Consider the following 13,170-nt stretch of genomic DNA (forward strand, 5'->3'; position numbering starts at 1 on the left):
TTTCATACGAAATTGTGGGTGGCTCTGAAAAGAGCCTTTGGGTTAAGAGAGAGATGGGCGCGCTCACTTGGAGCTGGTGTACTTGGTGACGGCCTTGGTGCCCTCGGACACGGCGTGCTTGGCCAGCTCCCCAGGCAGCAGCAGGCGCACGGCCGTCTGGATCTCCCGGGACGTGATGGTCGAGCGCTTGTTGTAATGCGCCAGGCGCGACGCCTCGCCCGCGATGCGCTCGAAGATGTCGTTCACGAACGAGTTCATGATGCCCATGGCCTTGGAAGAGATGCCGGTGTCGGGGTGGACCTGCTTCAGCACCTTGTACACGTACACCGAGTAGCTCTCCTTGCGGCTGCGCTTGCGCTTCTTACCGTCCTTCTTCTGCGCCTTGGTCACGGCCTTCTTGGAGCCCTTCTTCGGGGCGGGAGCGGATTTCGCAGGATCAGGCATAGCGAAGAACAAAAGAAAAACAGGACACAGAAACACAACAGTCTGCGGTGGTGACAGGCACTGGTCCCTTTTTAAACAAACTTATGGCTATGTTTAGTATGAAGCGCAAAAACGTCATCTACAAACTGTCCAATCAAAGAAAGAAGATTTTAAAGGCCACGGTGCCGTTGGTGTTTAAGTGCAACCAATGAAATCGTGCCGTTTTCGCGCCCTGTGGTAACTATAAAAGGCGCCAGTGTTGCTTCTCAACAACTTATTGACTTTCCAGTTAGGTTTTTACGATGTCTGGACGCGGTAAACAAGGCGGCAAGGCTCGCGCCAAGGCCAAGACCCGCTCCTCCCGGGCCGGCCTGCAGTTCCCCGTGGGCCGCGTGCACCGCCTCCTCCGCAAGGGCAACTACGCGGAGCGGGTGGGCGCCGGCGCCCCGGTGTACCTGGCGGCCGTGCTGGAGTACCTGACGGCCGAGATCCTGGAGCTGGCTGGCAACGCTGCCCGCGACAACAAGAAGACGCGCATCATCCCGCGCCACCTGCAGCTGGCCATCCGCAACGACGAGGAGCTCAACAAGCTGCTGGGCCGCGTGACGATCGCGCAGGGCGGCGTCCTGCCCAACATCCAGGCGGTGCTGCTGCCCAAGAAGACCGAGAGCAGCCACCACAAGGCCAAGGGGAAATAAGTCGTTTAAAACAACCTTTTAGCTATGCCAAAGGCTCTTTTCAGAGCCACTCACCCTTTCTCTAAAAGAACTGACCATTACGGAAAGAATAATAGCTGTTAGGGGCATTATGAGATTTGTTCTAGCCAGGCGGTAATGGCACACGCCTTTAATCTCAGCACTTGGGAGACAGGCAGACCTGTAAGTTTGAGGCCAGCCTGGTCTACAAGAGCTAGTTCCAGGACAGGCTCCGAAAGCTACAGGGAAACCCTGTCTCGAACCCCTCTCCCCAAAACAACTGTTGACCCACGGTTTGCTCAAATCACTCGTCCTGTATGTTCCTCAACATTAAGTGAAAATTTTATTAACTCCTGAGTTTTCTAGAGGTTAAGACATAATTTGGCCACTGAATGTCCAACTCGACACTTGGAGAACTTCATATTTATTGGGAAACAATCACTGTGTACAGTCCTCACTTGAATGTTGACTTATAAGCATAACAGACAAATCAGCCGCCATTTGCTAACATCAAAACCAACTAAGAATGTCAAATAATTTGGTGATGCCAGGGTTAAGCACATTTCCACTCCCCGCCTTTGTGCAAATTAAAATCCACGAATTGCAGGGCCCAAATTGCTAATCATTTAAAACCGCTCTTAAAAGTCACTACCTGATACGTTATCTTTTCATATAATCTGAAACAGAAAGAAGGCTCTAAAATAACGCTTTAAGAAGAGATTTCCACTAATGGCAGGTCGGGTTTTCTTTCTTTTAGCGGAAATTCCACACTATTACTAAAAAAAAAAAAAAAAAAACACAAATCATGCGAAAACAAAAGGAGTCAACAGCCAATTAAGTTGTTCCTGCAGCCATTTGGACCAATCAGAATCCGCTCCTCCGTATAAATTTTGGTCGCGCGCCTTCTAGACTTAGCGCTTTCTTTGTGAACTTAGGCGAGTAGTAATGGCTCGTACAAAGCAGACCGCTCGCAAGTCCACCGGCGGCAAGGCCCCGCGCAAGCAGCTGGCCACCAAGGCTGCCCGCAAGAGCGCCCCGGCCACCGGCGGCGTGAAGAAGCCGCACCGCTACCGGCCCGGCACCGTGGCGCTGCGCGAGATCCGGCGCTACCAGAAGTCCACCGAGCTGCTGATCCGCAAGCTGCCGTTCCAGCGGCTGGTGCGCGAGATCGCGCAGGACTTCAAGACCGACCTGCGCTTCCAGAGCTCGGCCGTCATGGCGCTGCAGGAGGCCTGCGAGGCCTATCTGGTGGGTCTGTTTGAGGACACCAACCTGTGCGCCATCCACGCCAAGCGAGTCACCATCATGCCCAAGGACATCCAGCTGGCCCGCCGCATCCGCGGAGAGAGGGCTTAAGTTGGTCCTCGCAGTGTCTTTTCAAAGGCTCTTTTCAGAGCCACCCATATCTGCATGGAAGGAGCTGTTTGCCTTGTCATTTTGGACTTTTACCCTGTAGATGCTAGGGTTTGTTTTCAGAACCCCCAAATTAATAGTACTTCGCTGTGTTAAGCGAGCTGCTCCAGAAAAAAACGTTTGTATTGGAGATTACTTAGAGGGTTGGGTTTAGTTGTTCCTAAGTGTATTTGGTCAGTTTCTAACCTCATTTAGCAGCCGTTGAAGCCCGAGTCCTGAGCCATCTTTTTAGGTATATGTAAAGCTTAAGTTTTGATAACAAGTCTGCTGCAGCACCGTCCCTCTCCTCTGGTTATAAATTGATAGTGTCCGCTTTACATGCTAGAAATCAGCAAGTAGCGACAGACGTGCTCAAAAAGTGAGGTGATTAATCTTTACATGTCTGCACGACTTGTGTACCTGATGCTCTCAGGCCAGAACAGGGCATAGGGTCCCCTGCAACTGGAGTTCCAGAGGGCTGTGAGTGAAGGATTAACTCTCCCGCTCTCAACCGCGTTCAGGTGTCTCTTTGAGAAAGGTAAAACAGGTGTCTCCCACGAAGGGCCATTTATCCGCAATACCCCTGCTCCCGGGGACAAGAGAAAACACAGGCCTAAGTCAGGTGAGCCTCACAATGTCTCAAGGGCAAGTCCCGCACCCCTGTTCCCCTTATGAGTCAAGTCCGAACTTGCCCAAACTTGTGCAAATATGTCCAAAAATGATAAGACAGTCTCAGTCAATTAAAAGTATACTAATGTACCTGCTGTTTGCTTGCTTAACCAATTATATATGAGATGACCTAACTTCTTGAAACTTAAGGAACTTACATGGTCCTCTCGGGGTCGTCTCCATTTTGTATAGGTCAAGGACCTGCATATTAACTAATCAAGAAATAAACACTCTGGCTTTACATACTGTTTGAGTCTGGGGTCTCCTTTAGCGTTTCCTCGCACCCTAATTTACATGAGCCACCATTGTGGTCTTGGGAAACTGAGGTCTTTCTGGAAGAGCTACAAGCCGGTTTAGTCGCTCAGTCCCACGAAGGGAATTTGTGTTGGTTTGTATACTCCTGGAAATGTGTTCAGAATCCTCGGATAAATGGATGAGTGGGTGGAGAAACAGCAAGAAAACCAGGTGGAAGATGCCAAACTCATGATCAGCCAGAGTACCTAAAGCAGCTTCCTGTGGCCTGTGAGAGCCGTCCTTGAATTTCTGTGTCCATGGATCTTTCTAACATTCATTTTCCTTTTCCGCAAAGCATTCAGCTTCTCCTGGCCAAGTGACCTATATGACATTCCTGTCTCAGCTTGTCAGTGGGCTCATTGGAAAAAAGGCACTGTGCAAGAGAGAAGGAGTTCGGGTCCCTAGCGATCCTGTAACTCCAGTCCAAGGGACGGGGAGGCAGAGATAAATTGACTAACTTAACTGCTGAGTCCCTCAGCTCTGGATCAGATTAGGAGACCTCAACTGAAGGTCACAGGAAGTGATCAAGCCAATGTCAACCCCTGGCCACATACTTGCATTCCGTGCACACACATTACCATACACAATACACACAAACACACTACACACAAACATGCTACACACAAACATGCTACACACAGACATGCTACACACAAACACGCTACACACAAACACACTACACACAAATGCAAAATAAAAATTTAAAGATAATATAAATATGCAATAAATAATATAAATATATAATAATATAAAAATCTAAATATGATAATAGCAGCATATGCTTCATCTTGGCATCAGTCCCTAAAGCAAACTAAAGTCCCTCTCCAAGAAAGTGGCCCCCTGGAAAGACAGATGAATGTTTTGGAAGGAAGGCCAGTGGCACCACTGCAGATGGAGAGTTTGTAATGGACCCAGGCTGAGCCACTTGTCGACTGGACAGTAAGCAGGACACTTTCCTTTCAGAGCAACACTATGCTCTATTACGAACTCTAGACGGCTTCACATGGGGTTTTGTTGGGGTTTTTTTGTGTGTGTGTTTCAGGTTTGTACTGATCAATACTCAGTATACATCCACAGTTTTAGCTTTTCAGGTAGAAGAATTCCATGGAATGTTCTTTCAGGGGCAGTGAAAAGAGATGCCTACGTGTACGTTCTATTCTGGCTATCGCAATAGTGTGGTCAGGTCATCCTCTAAATAAACTTTAAAAACTCGAGCACACCTCATCTCCCAGATAAGAATGTAGTTTTGCTTTAGTAATGGCATATAAAAGTGAATACTAGGTGACAGATGGCACATACTTTTGGCATGTCCTAGTGGGTAGACATTAATGTTATTTATGAAGACAAGGACCCGTAAAGAATTGAATTGTTGAGTAATAGATCTAAGATATGTGTTTAGTCTTATTTTTGTTTTTTTTTTTTGTTGTTGTTTTCCTAGAAGAAATCTTGGAAAGGTAACATAGAGGGGGTAAGTCTCCCACAGACATCAAGATCTGGAATTCAGTAGCATAGCAAACGTATTTAAAACCAAAGAAGAGGGATATCTCTTGGAACTTTTGCCTTATTGTCAATATCAAACTTCCTAATTTGCTTGTTCCTCTCAGGCATAAATCTGTGTTTATGGGCATTTTCTACTGGATCCCCATAGTACCCCTCAACAATCATCTCCTTTAACCTCCTGAGCAGATGTCACCTTCCGTAGATTTTTATTCTTTGAAAGCACCATGCTCCAGTTCCCTAAGTCTGCACACTTCTTCACTCTTCTTATGTTGTTTACTCACTTCTGGGTTTCTCCTCCCAATCTATAGATTGTTTCTGTAGCTCAGACACTAACATCTAAGGGTGAGGTGAATTGGTTCTGAAAGAACAATTAGAATTCAAGGAGGTAAAATAACAGTCATTGTGCTCGAGCTTCTTGAGACAACATAACTATTACATGATATAAATATACATTTCCTTTCCAATACCCAGATTTCCCGTACGCTAATATAGGCTGCATCAAGGGTGTTTGACCCCACAGTTCTCCAAATGGCTTTTGGCTTTCCAGGAGAAATGAAACTTCCTGAAAACGGGTTATCTGCTTATTAGTATCAGTACTTCTGGGGTTGGGATGGCAGGATTCAATATTATCATTATTACTGTAGTCTCATTTAGGAACCATCCCTGGCCATCTCTGTGTGTTTCTCTCTCTGTCTCTGTCTCTGTCTCTCTGTCTCTCTGTCTCTCTCTCTGTCTCTCTCTCTCTCTCTCTCTCTCTCTCTCTCTCTCTCTGTGTGTGTAACTGTTCAGTATATAAACATTTATTTCATTTGATTATAGCAAATGAATTTTTGTTTTTGAGATGGGGTCTCCTGGCTGGCCTGGAACTCCAAGATCTCCCTGTGTCTGCCTCCTGAACACTGGGACACCCCGGCAAAGCAATGTTCCTAACAGTTTATGAGATGAACCAGTAACGTTAAGACAGCAAGGTACAGTGGTTAACTGCAAATATTCATAACAGGAAAATAAAGCTAGGAACATTTTATTTCCAAAATTTTATTAATTTATAGACCCACGGCTCTTGGCTTCTAACTCAGCTGTCCCAATGCCTCAAACAGCAACGATGTTATTTACAGGTAGGAACCACCCATACCTGGTTTGTGAAATATAATTTCCGTGTTACAGCAGCAGAATCATGTATATGAATACTGGATCACTATAGAAAATTAAGTTGTATCCTCAATGGACATGTTAATAGATGGTCATCCTCTCCCTACCTGTAACTCCAGCTCCATTTTATTTCCAAGCTGAATCATGAACAGAGACAGAGGTAATCAGATTAAGTCAAAAACAGCTAAGCTAATAATACTGCTTACTTTCTTTAAAAATATGTATCTATTATTCCTATTGTATGGGTGGGATATGCACATGTGAAAGTCAGAAGACATCTTGTGGGCTTGATTCTCTCCTTCCATGTGGGCTCATGGAATTGAACTCAACAATCAAGTGCAACTAAGACTTCCTGGCCCTGGACTAGGTCACTAACTGAATTTTATTCATACAAAACTGGAGATTGCACAAAACTTGTTTCTTAGATGTGATGCTCCAGGGACAAAGCAGTGAAACACCAAGTGTTGCGGCCGCCTTCTGCAGAGTTCCACGTTGCAGGAACTCTAGACGGGACCCACACGGAAACCTAATCGGTGTTCCATTTGGAATAGCTTGTGGCCCAAAATAACTAAATTTAGCAAGGCACTTGTTGTGTAAGCCTGTAATCTGAACTTGAACAGAACTGAGGTACAGCCAAGTTGTCCGTTGGGTTCAATAACTCAACCGAACAAAATTAAGATTTATCTTGTAACTGTTATCATGGATTAAGCACAGATCCAAGTGTCACTCTTCTTTTGAGTACAGAATGGGGCTCTGAAAAGAGCCTTTTGTTTCTAAGAGCCTTCCGAAAACTATACCATTCACTTGGCCTTGTGGTGGCTGCTCTCGGTCTTCTTGGGCAGCAGCACCGCCTGGATGTTGGGCAGGACGCCGCCCTGCGCGATCGTCACGCGGCCCAGCAGCTTGTTGAGCTCCTCGTCGTTGCGGATGGCCAGCTGCAGGTGGCGCGGGATGATGCGCGTCTTCTTGTTGTCGCGGGCCGCGTTGCCAGCCAGCTCCAGGATCTCGGCCGTCAGGTACTCCAGCACGGCCGCCAGGTACACCGGGGCGCCGGCGCCCACCCGCTCCGCGTAGTTGCCCTTGCGGAGAAGGCGGTGCACGCGGCCCACGGGGAACTGCAAGCCGGCCCGGGAGGAGCGGGTCTTGGCCTTGGCGCGAGCCTTGCCGCCCTGTTTGCCACGTCCAGACATCGCGAACTAACGTGTATAATAATTTACCTACTGAACTGGAAGAGCAGTTCAATCTTTATATTTACACAGTGGCGCTAAAAAAGAAGACGTGGTATTGGTTAGAAGTTTATTTTCATATTAACCAATAGAAGTAAGGACTTGGACAATTTGTCTTGTGATTGGATAAAACGAAGTTCAACTAACCAATAAGATTGCGTCTCAGTTTTCACCTCATTTGCATATGGAAATCTATATAAGGAGAGCGTTCGCTTGCCTGTGAACGTTGCCAATCGACGTTATTGAGAAAACTGTCATGCCTGAGCCAACGAAGTCCGCTCCCGCCCCTAAGAAGGGCTCCAAGAAGGCCGTGACCAAGGCCCAGAAGAAGGACGGCAAGAAGCGCAAGCGCAGCCGCAAGGAGAGCTACTCGGTGTACGTGTACAAGGTGCTGAAGCAGGTCCACCCCGACACCGGCATCTCTTCCAAGGCCATGGGCATCATGAACTCGTTCGTCAACGACATCTTCGAGCGCATCGCGGGCGAGGCGTCGCGCCTGGCGCATTACAACAAGCGCTCGACCATCACGTCCCGGGAGATCCAGACGGCCGTGCGCCTGCTGCTGCCCGGCGAGCTGGCCAAGCACGCCGTGTCCGAGGGCACCAAGGCCGTCACCAAGTACACCAGCTCCAAGTGAGCGCGCCCATCTCTCTCTTAACCCAAAGGCTCTTTAAAGAGGCCCCCGCCCCCCCCCCAACTTCGTAGGAAACAGCTGTTACACGACATCCCTTCTCTCTCCAATTTCCTTTGATGCAAGCTTTGCCTCCCCATGCCAGTAGCAACATGTGGCAACCCAAATGTTTATTCTGAAAAGTTGTACAACATAAATTCTATATTTTAAAGACTGGTTCACATTGCTTAAGTGTTTAGAACTCAATATCCCATAAGCCCTCCAGACACGTTAGCTGAGTATCTTGGCCCCAACTAGGCATTTTCAGTGTACCTTTGAGCTTTTTCAGTCGTGATTTGGTAGTGTAAGTTTGCCATGGTTCTCGTGGCACCATAACTTTGCCACGCCTTTTGTATTGTGGGCAACAAGTCTCCTTGGCTTTGATTTCACCCTGAACACCTGAACTTGCCTCAAATTTTGCATCTTTGGGCCTTAACTTGGGTAGCTGGGGTTATAGGCCTGTACAACCAAGTGTGGTTTTACATGGTCCCGGTTTTGTTTGTTTGTTTGTTTGTTTGTTTTAATCGGGCTGCCTGGTAACCTCAGGTCTCTTGTTGATTTTAAAAATTGTCTTGATTTTTAACTATGTATATAAGAATTTGTTAGTGTGATGTTTCAAAAAGGAATTTAAAGGAGAAAATCTCACTGAGTCTTAATGTGATTTACATTTTATATAGTGTTGGGATTCTGCTTAGAAAGAATTTTTGTTTCTTAATCATAAAAAACAAGGTAAAGGTTCATTCAACTATAATAGAAATCTCAAGAAAATGAAAGTTATTTCTAAATTCTCTTAGTAGCATAGTGCAATGGAATAGTAATTAATCACATAAAGGTAGGTAATAGATATGATATCGCCATAGTTTCGTGTTGCTGTTGTAAACACCATGTCCAAGAACAAGCTGAGGAGGAAAGGCTTTATTTGACTTACAAGTCCTTCCTGATTTAGTCCACTGAAGAAAGTCAGGGCAGGAACTCAAGCATTAGCAGACACAGAAACCAGACTCATAGTCAAAGTTTTTCTCCTACCTCCCAGGACCACCTCAGCCAGGGATGGCACTGCTCCCTGTAAGCTTAGTTCAATCACATCAATCATTGATTGAGAAAACGCCTCACAGAATTATTTACAGGGCAATCCGATAAAGGTAATCTTTTCAGCTGGGTGGTGGTGGCGCACGCCTTTAATCCCAGCACTCGGGAGGCAGAGGCAGGTGGATCTCTGTGAGTTCAAAGCCAACCTGGTCTACAAGAGCTAGTTCCAGGACAGAGGCTCCAAAGCTACACAGAAGCCCTGTCTCAAAAAACAAACAAACAAACAAACAAACAAAAAAAAAGGTAGGAAGGTTCTGAGGGTTCTCTATCATATGACTCTAAGTAGATGAAAACTAACCAGCCCAAACATCAGTGAATTTTAGCTATTGTGTAGTAAGATCTTAATATGCATGTCTAACCATTTGTTTATTATCTCTACTCTCTATAGTATCCTGTGGAACAAATTTTATTGTCTTCCTTCTTTTAAAGTTGAAGAAATTAAATGAGAATGGACTGCATAGAAGTCACAGTTAATATCCTGTCTTGTTTGACTGCAAAGACTGAGCTGTGAACTATTCTCCAAAATAATCATACAGTCCCTGAAAAGAAAATCTGTACTACACTGTAAAGTGAAATACCTCAAATTCTGTCAAATTTCAATAAAATTTCTTTCATCGATTTGTTTATTGTGTTTTTTTGTTCGCTTTTTTTGTTTCATTTTGTTTTAAAGATTGAGAGTTTGCTTTATAGCCAGACTTGCTTGGAACTCGAGTTCTGCTTTCTCAGCCTGCTACATGCTGTGGCTGGAGGCCTGTCCACCAGGCCCAGATATACACTCAGAGGTAGAGTTTCAGCCTGAATTCCTGTGAGAGGGTAAACTCTGACATTCATTACAGTCCAGAGAATGTTCTGTGATGACTATAACTTGAGCCGGTTTACTAAAGATATAACAAGTCAAAAGCAAACAAATACAAACAACGAGAGATGCAGCAGATAAACAGTAAAACCTCAACAAAACGGATTTCAAAATATCCGGCAGCCATCAACTGAGGAAGCTGTCAGTCAGCTGGATTTCATGGAGTCCTTGGCAGAAAGGGCTCTTCCTGTCAAGTAAAAGCAAAGAGCAGCTGTAGAGAAAATACCATCAAATCAGATGCTCACAGCAGGAACCAACTGGGGAAGCTGCAGGCGGCTGGAGTTTCCTGTTGGACCTTTGTCGTCCTTTACTGAGCTTCCCACAACGGAAGGACTGAAATACTAGGTTTTTGTTATTTTGTTTGTTTTCCCCTTTGAGGCAGGGTTCTTTGTAGACCTGGTTGTCCTGGAACTTGCTCTGTAAAATCAGGCTAGCCTCGAACTCACAGATCCACCTGCCTCTGCTTCTTGGATAGTTTTTTGTTTGGTTTGTTTTGTTACTGTTTGTTTTTGCCCCCTGAGGGCACTTTTTCTTGGTGGGACAAGCAAAAGTAACATCTGTTAGAAACAGTTCACCTTCTAAGGACACAACGGTTTTAAGCTTGGGCTGTTTCCTATTCCTTCCTAGCAACAGCATTAGGGGAGCCAGATAATTCTGGGGCCTTGTAAGAGACTGATGCTTTTTTATAGGCAGGGTGAAGGAGGGAGGTTGTAGCCTGGCTGCCCCAGAACTCTCTGTTGACCAGACTGACCTCGAATTCAGAGACCTGCTCCTGTCTGACTCCCAAATGCTGGGATTAAAGACTTGTGTTGTCAACCACTCACAGACTCCAAAGAGACTTTGAGACAAGCACACTTGGGTCTGAACTGGTTAGGTGGTACAACAACCCTTCTCAGAGGTAGCTTTTCAGTGAACTCAAACATCGTATGGCAATTTACCGATATAATGCTAATGATACCTATTCTCATTGTTCCATGATTAAGTCAATGAGATAAACTGATAAATTAACAAAAGTGTATACATTTCTTACATGAAGAAAGAGATCTGTACCTTTATATTTCTTCTTCTGCAACCAGCAGACTAGTGGAAGGTAAGTTATACCCCTCATCTGGCCTTGGTGTTTTCAGAGGATACTCATGCTAATGCGGTTTCTGCTGGGTGACTTAGATTGTCTTTGGTAATTTAATGGAAATTCAGATCAAGCATATCCATAAATTTGTTTCCAAAATACCCTCAGTTTGCACTGCAAAGGGCAAAATTTAGACTGGCATTTACCAAATTTTTCTATATCATATATGTAAGGAATATTAAATATATGGAAAAGAATATTTCCATTGATGTGGGAGAAAGTAAGAGTAGTAAGTTAATATTACAAAGAATTTGTGGATAAACTTACCTAGCAAATACTAACTAGCACTCTGCCACAGTTCCTGAGGAAGCTCTTTGGTGTAGGGAGCCCAGGAAGCCCAGAATGAGTGACGTCCTGAGTGAATGTGGATTGTTGACATGGGAACGGCCAAGTCAAGGACCCTAGAATCCCAGACCCATGAAGGAATGGCAAAGCCTCCCACACCAGGATGAGGCTCAAAGCATGGCAAAACCTCCTCTTGTGAGTGGATGTTGACAGTATGTGCAGAAAATTACTACCATAACTCCCAGGGTCATGGCTCAGACTCTGCCCCCTGTAGAGACTGCACATACAGAGTTTAGCAAGACCTGTTGCCTTGATGGAGCTGTATGACATGAACTCTTCAACCTCCTTCATCTGTGTGCAATAACCCTACCCCTTGCCCAGCTATATGCAACTATCCTGCCTCCTGTTCAACTCTATATAAGAAACACACTGAGCTTGTGGGTGCTGTGTTTTCTACAGCATAGACACCAGTCCATCCAATCTCAGCTTTCTGTCCATGAGTCTGTCTTATTTCTTCACAGTCCCAGCCATGACTGAGCCCCCTAGAAGTCTTTTTGGATGCATTCTTTGGACTTTGTTTTGTGGGTATTTTTCAGCTTGTCTAATTTTCCTAATTTGTTGGTCTAACTTATAAGTGTCCATAAATTTTCCTGTAGCTACTGATGTCAACAACTGTATTGGAGTTTAGTTCTATGGCAAGTGGAACAGGGAAAGAGACTCAAAAATAAACACATGTCCTTCAACAAGATTGACTTCCTGTCACGTGACATTTGCAAATGCATTTCCTAGACCATTCTTATTTCCCCTGAATGTCCAGCATCAAGTTCAGAGGCTCACAGCTTTTCAGGCTTAATAACTTCTCAGCTGACTCAGGTATCAAGGGAAAGTGCTGAGATTTTATTACGCTTTCATCATAAAGGATTCAGGTCGCTGTTTTAGACATTCTTTCCAGGCTTGGAAGAGCGATGTGCTCAGATGGGTGTCAGGCAATGAGGTCCTTCAACATCACAGCAGACCAAGCCTGCCCACAGCACAAGGGAGAATCTTTACATTCATAGCCATTAGAGGGAGAGGGTATCTGAGCTCTACAGATTATTAAAAGTCCTAAATAAGATATATGACCATAATTTAGAAAGCTCTGTTATGATGTACCCACAAGAGAAGTTTATTCTGACACAAGTTTAAGCCAATAGAAAGTCTTGCCAGGCAATGGTTTCCATCTTGGCAGGTGGTGCTGTCTACATGCTGAGCTTTAGGGTCTGAATGGTATCCGTCATGGAATCGGGGTGGGGGGGCTACTAACGTCCATTGCAAGTCATCCTATTGCCCCACCCTACTTGGGGCTGTACTTGCTAGGTGTATAGCAGCTTAGAGAAAAATCTAGGTAGAATATTGTGCAGGTTAAACACATTAGTGACTGATTCTGAGTCACCACTAATACGCGGGTGTCACATTAAAGGAAGAAATAAAATCAGTTCCTTTAGGAGTCACTTAACCAAGATCAAGTCCAAATCTGAGTTCTCTATCTGCTGCATGCTCCCTGTGTCATGTGTCTGTTCTGACTTAACCTCTGTCTGTGTGAATGAGTATGAGTCTGAACTGCCTAGCTGAAGGCTGTCTTGTTGTTTCCGTCTCTGTGTGTCTGTCTGTTGTATGAACTGTGTGTGCGGATAGTGTCTGTCTCTCACAAAGGGCTTCACTCTGTAGTTTTTGAACAGCATAGAAAGCATCACATGGTCATTGGTGCATTGGTTTCAACCTGCAGGTTGCAGCCTCCTAGGGCGTCACTGAGC

General features: G+C 45.3%; 5 protein-coding genes across 5 annotated transcripts; 3 read left to right on the forward strand and 2 right to left on the reverse strand.

Moving 5' to 3' along the window:
- Nucleotides 1–63: 63 nt before the first annotated feature.
- LOC119817361 (histone H2B type 1-H) lies at nucleotides 64–444 on the reverse strand. The gene has a single exon (XM_038334559.1). It carries the CDS (start codon nucleotides 442–444, stop codon nucleotides 64–66), a length of 381 nt encoding a protein of 126 aa, XP_038190487.1.
- A 281-nt stretch (nucleotides 445–725) lies between these two features.
- LOC121677242 (histone H2A type 1-E-like) lies at nucleotides 726–1,121 on the forward strand. The gene has a single exon (XM_042055341.1). The coding sequence runs from the start codon at nucleotides 726–728 to the stop codon at nucleotides 1,119–1,121; it is 396 nt and encodes a 131-aa protein (XP_041911275.1).
- Nucleotides 1,122–2,060: 939 nt separating this feature from the next.
- On the forward strand, nucleotides 2,061–2,474 carry LOC121677243 (histone H3.1). Its single transcript, XM_042055342.1, has one exon. The coding sequence runs from the start codon at nucleotides 2,064–2,066 to the stop codon at nucleotides 2,472–2,474; it is 411 nt and encodes a 136-aa protein (XP_041911276.1). The 5' UTR covers nucleotides 2,061–2,063.
- Nucleotides 2,475–6,922: 4,448 nt separating this feature from the next.
- On the reverse strand, nucleotides 6,923–7,312 carry LOC119817358 (histone H2A type 1-H-like). The gene has a single exon (XM_038334555.1). It carries the CDS (start codon nucleotides 7,310–7,312, stop codon nucleotides 6,923–6,925), a length of 390 nt encoding a protein of 129 aa, XP_038190483.1.
- A 280-nt stretch (nucleotides 7,313–7,592) lies between these two features.
- On the forward strand, nucleotides 7,593–9,575 carry LOC119817360 (histone H2B type 1-M). Its single transcript, XM_038334558.2, has 2 exons — nucleotides 7,593–7,981; nucleotides 9,496–9,575. The coding sequence occupies exons 1-2, from the start codon at nucleotides 7,605–7,607 to the stop codon at nucleotides 9,551–9,553; spliced, it is 435 nt and encodes a 144-aa protein (XP_038190486.2). The 5' UTR covers nucleotides 7,593–7,604; the 3' UTR covers nucleotides 9,554–9,575.
- Nucleotides 9,576–13,170: the final 3,595 nt, after the last annotated feature.

This window comes from Arvicola amphibius, chromosome 6, assembly GCF_903992535.2.
Source record: "Arvicola amphibius chromosome 6, mArvAmp1.2, whole genome shotgun sequence".
Classification (NCBI taxonomy): Eukaryota; Metazoa; Chordata; class Mammalia; order Rodentia; family Cricetidae; genus Arvicola; species Arvicola amphibius.

Bases quoted from the DNA above. Each gene is read 5' to 3' on its own strand.
- LOC119817358 (XM_038334555.1), bottom strand. From the start codon at position 7,312: ATGTCTGGACGTGGCAAACAGGGCGGCAAGGCTCGCGCCAAGGCCAAG.
- LOC121677243 (XM_042055342.1), top strand. From the start codon at position 2,064: ATGGCTCGTACAAAGCAGACCGCTCGCAAGTCCACCGGCGGCAAGGCC.
- LOC119817361 (XM_038334559.1), bottom strand. From the start codon at position 444: ATGCCTGATCCTGCGAAATCCGCTCCCGCCCCGAAGAAGGGCTCCAAG.
- LOC119817360 (XM_038334558.2), top strand. From the start codon at position 7,605: ATGCCTGAGCCAACGAAGTCCGCTCCCGCCCCTAAGAAGGGCTCCAAG. The intron at 7,982-9,495 runs GTGAGCGCGCCC...TACTCTCTATAG, and splicing joins ACCAAGTACACCAGCTCCAA to TATCCTGTGGAACAAATTTT.
- LOC121677242 (XM_042055341.1), top strand. From the start codon at position 726: ATGTCTGGACGCGGTAAACAAGGCGGCAAGGCTCGCGCCAAGGCCAAG.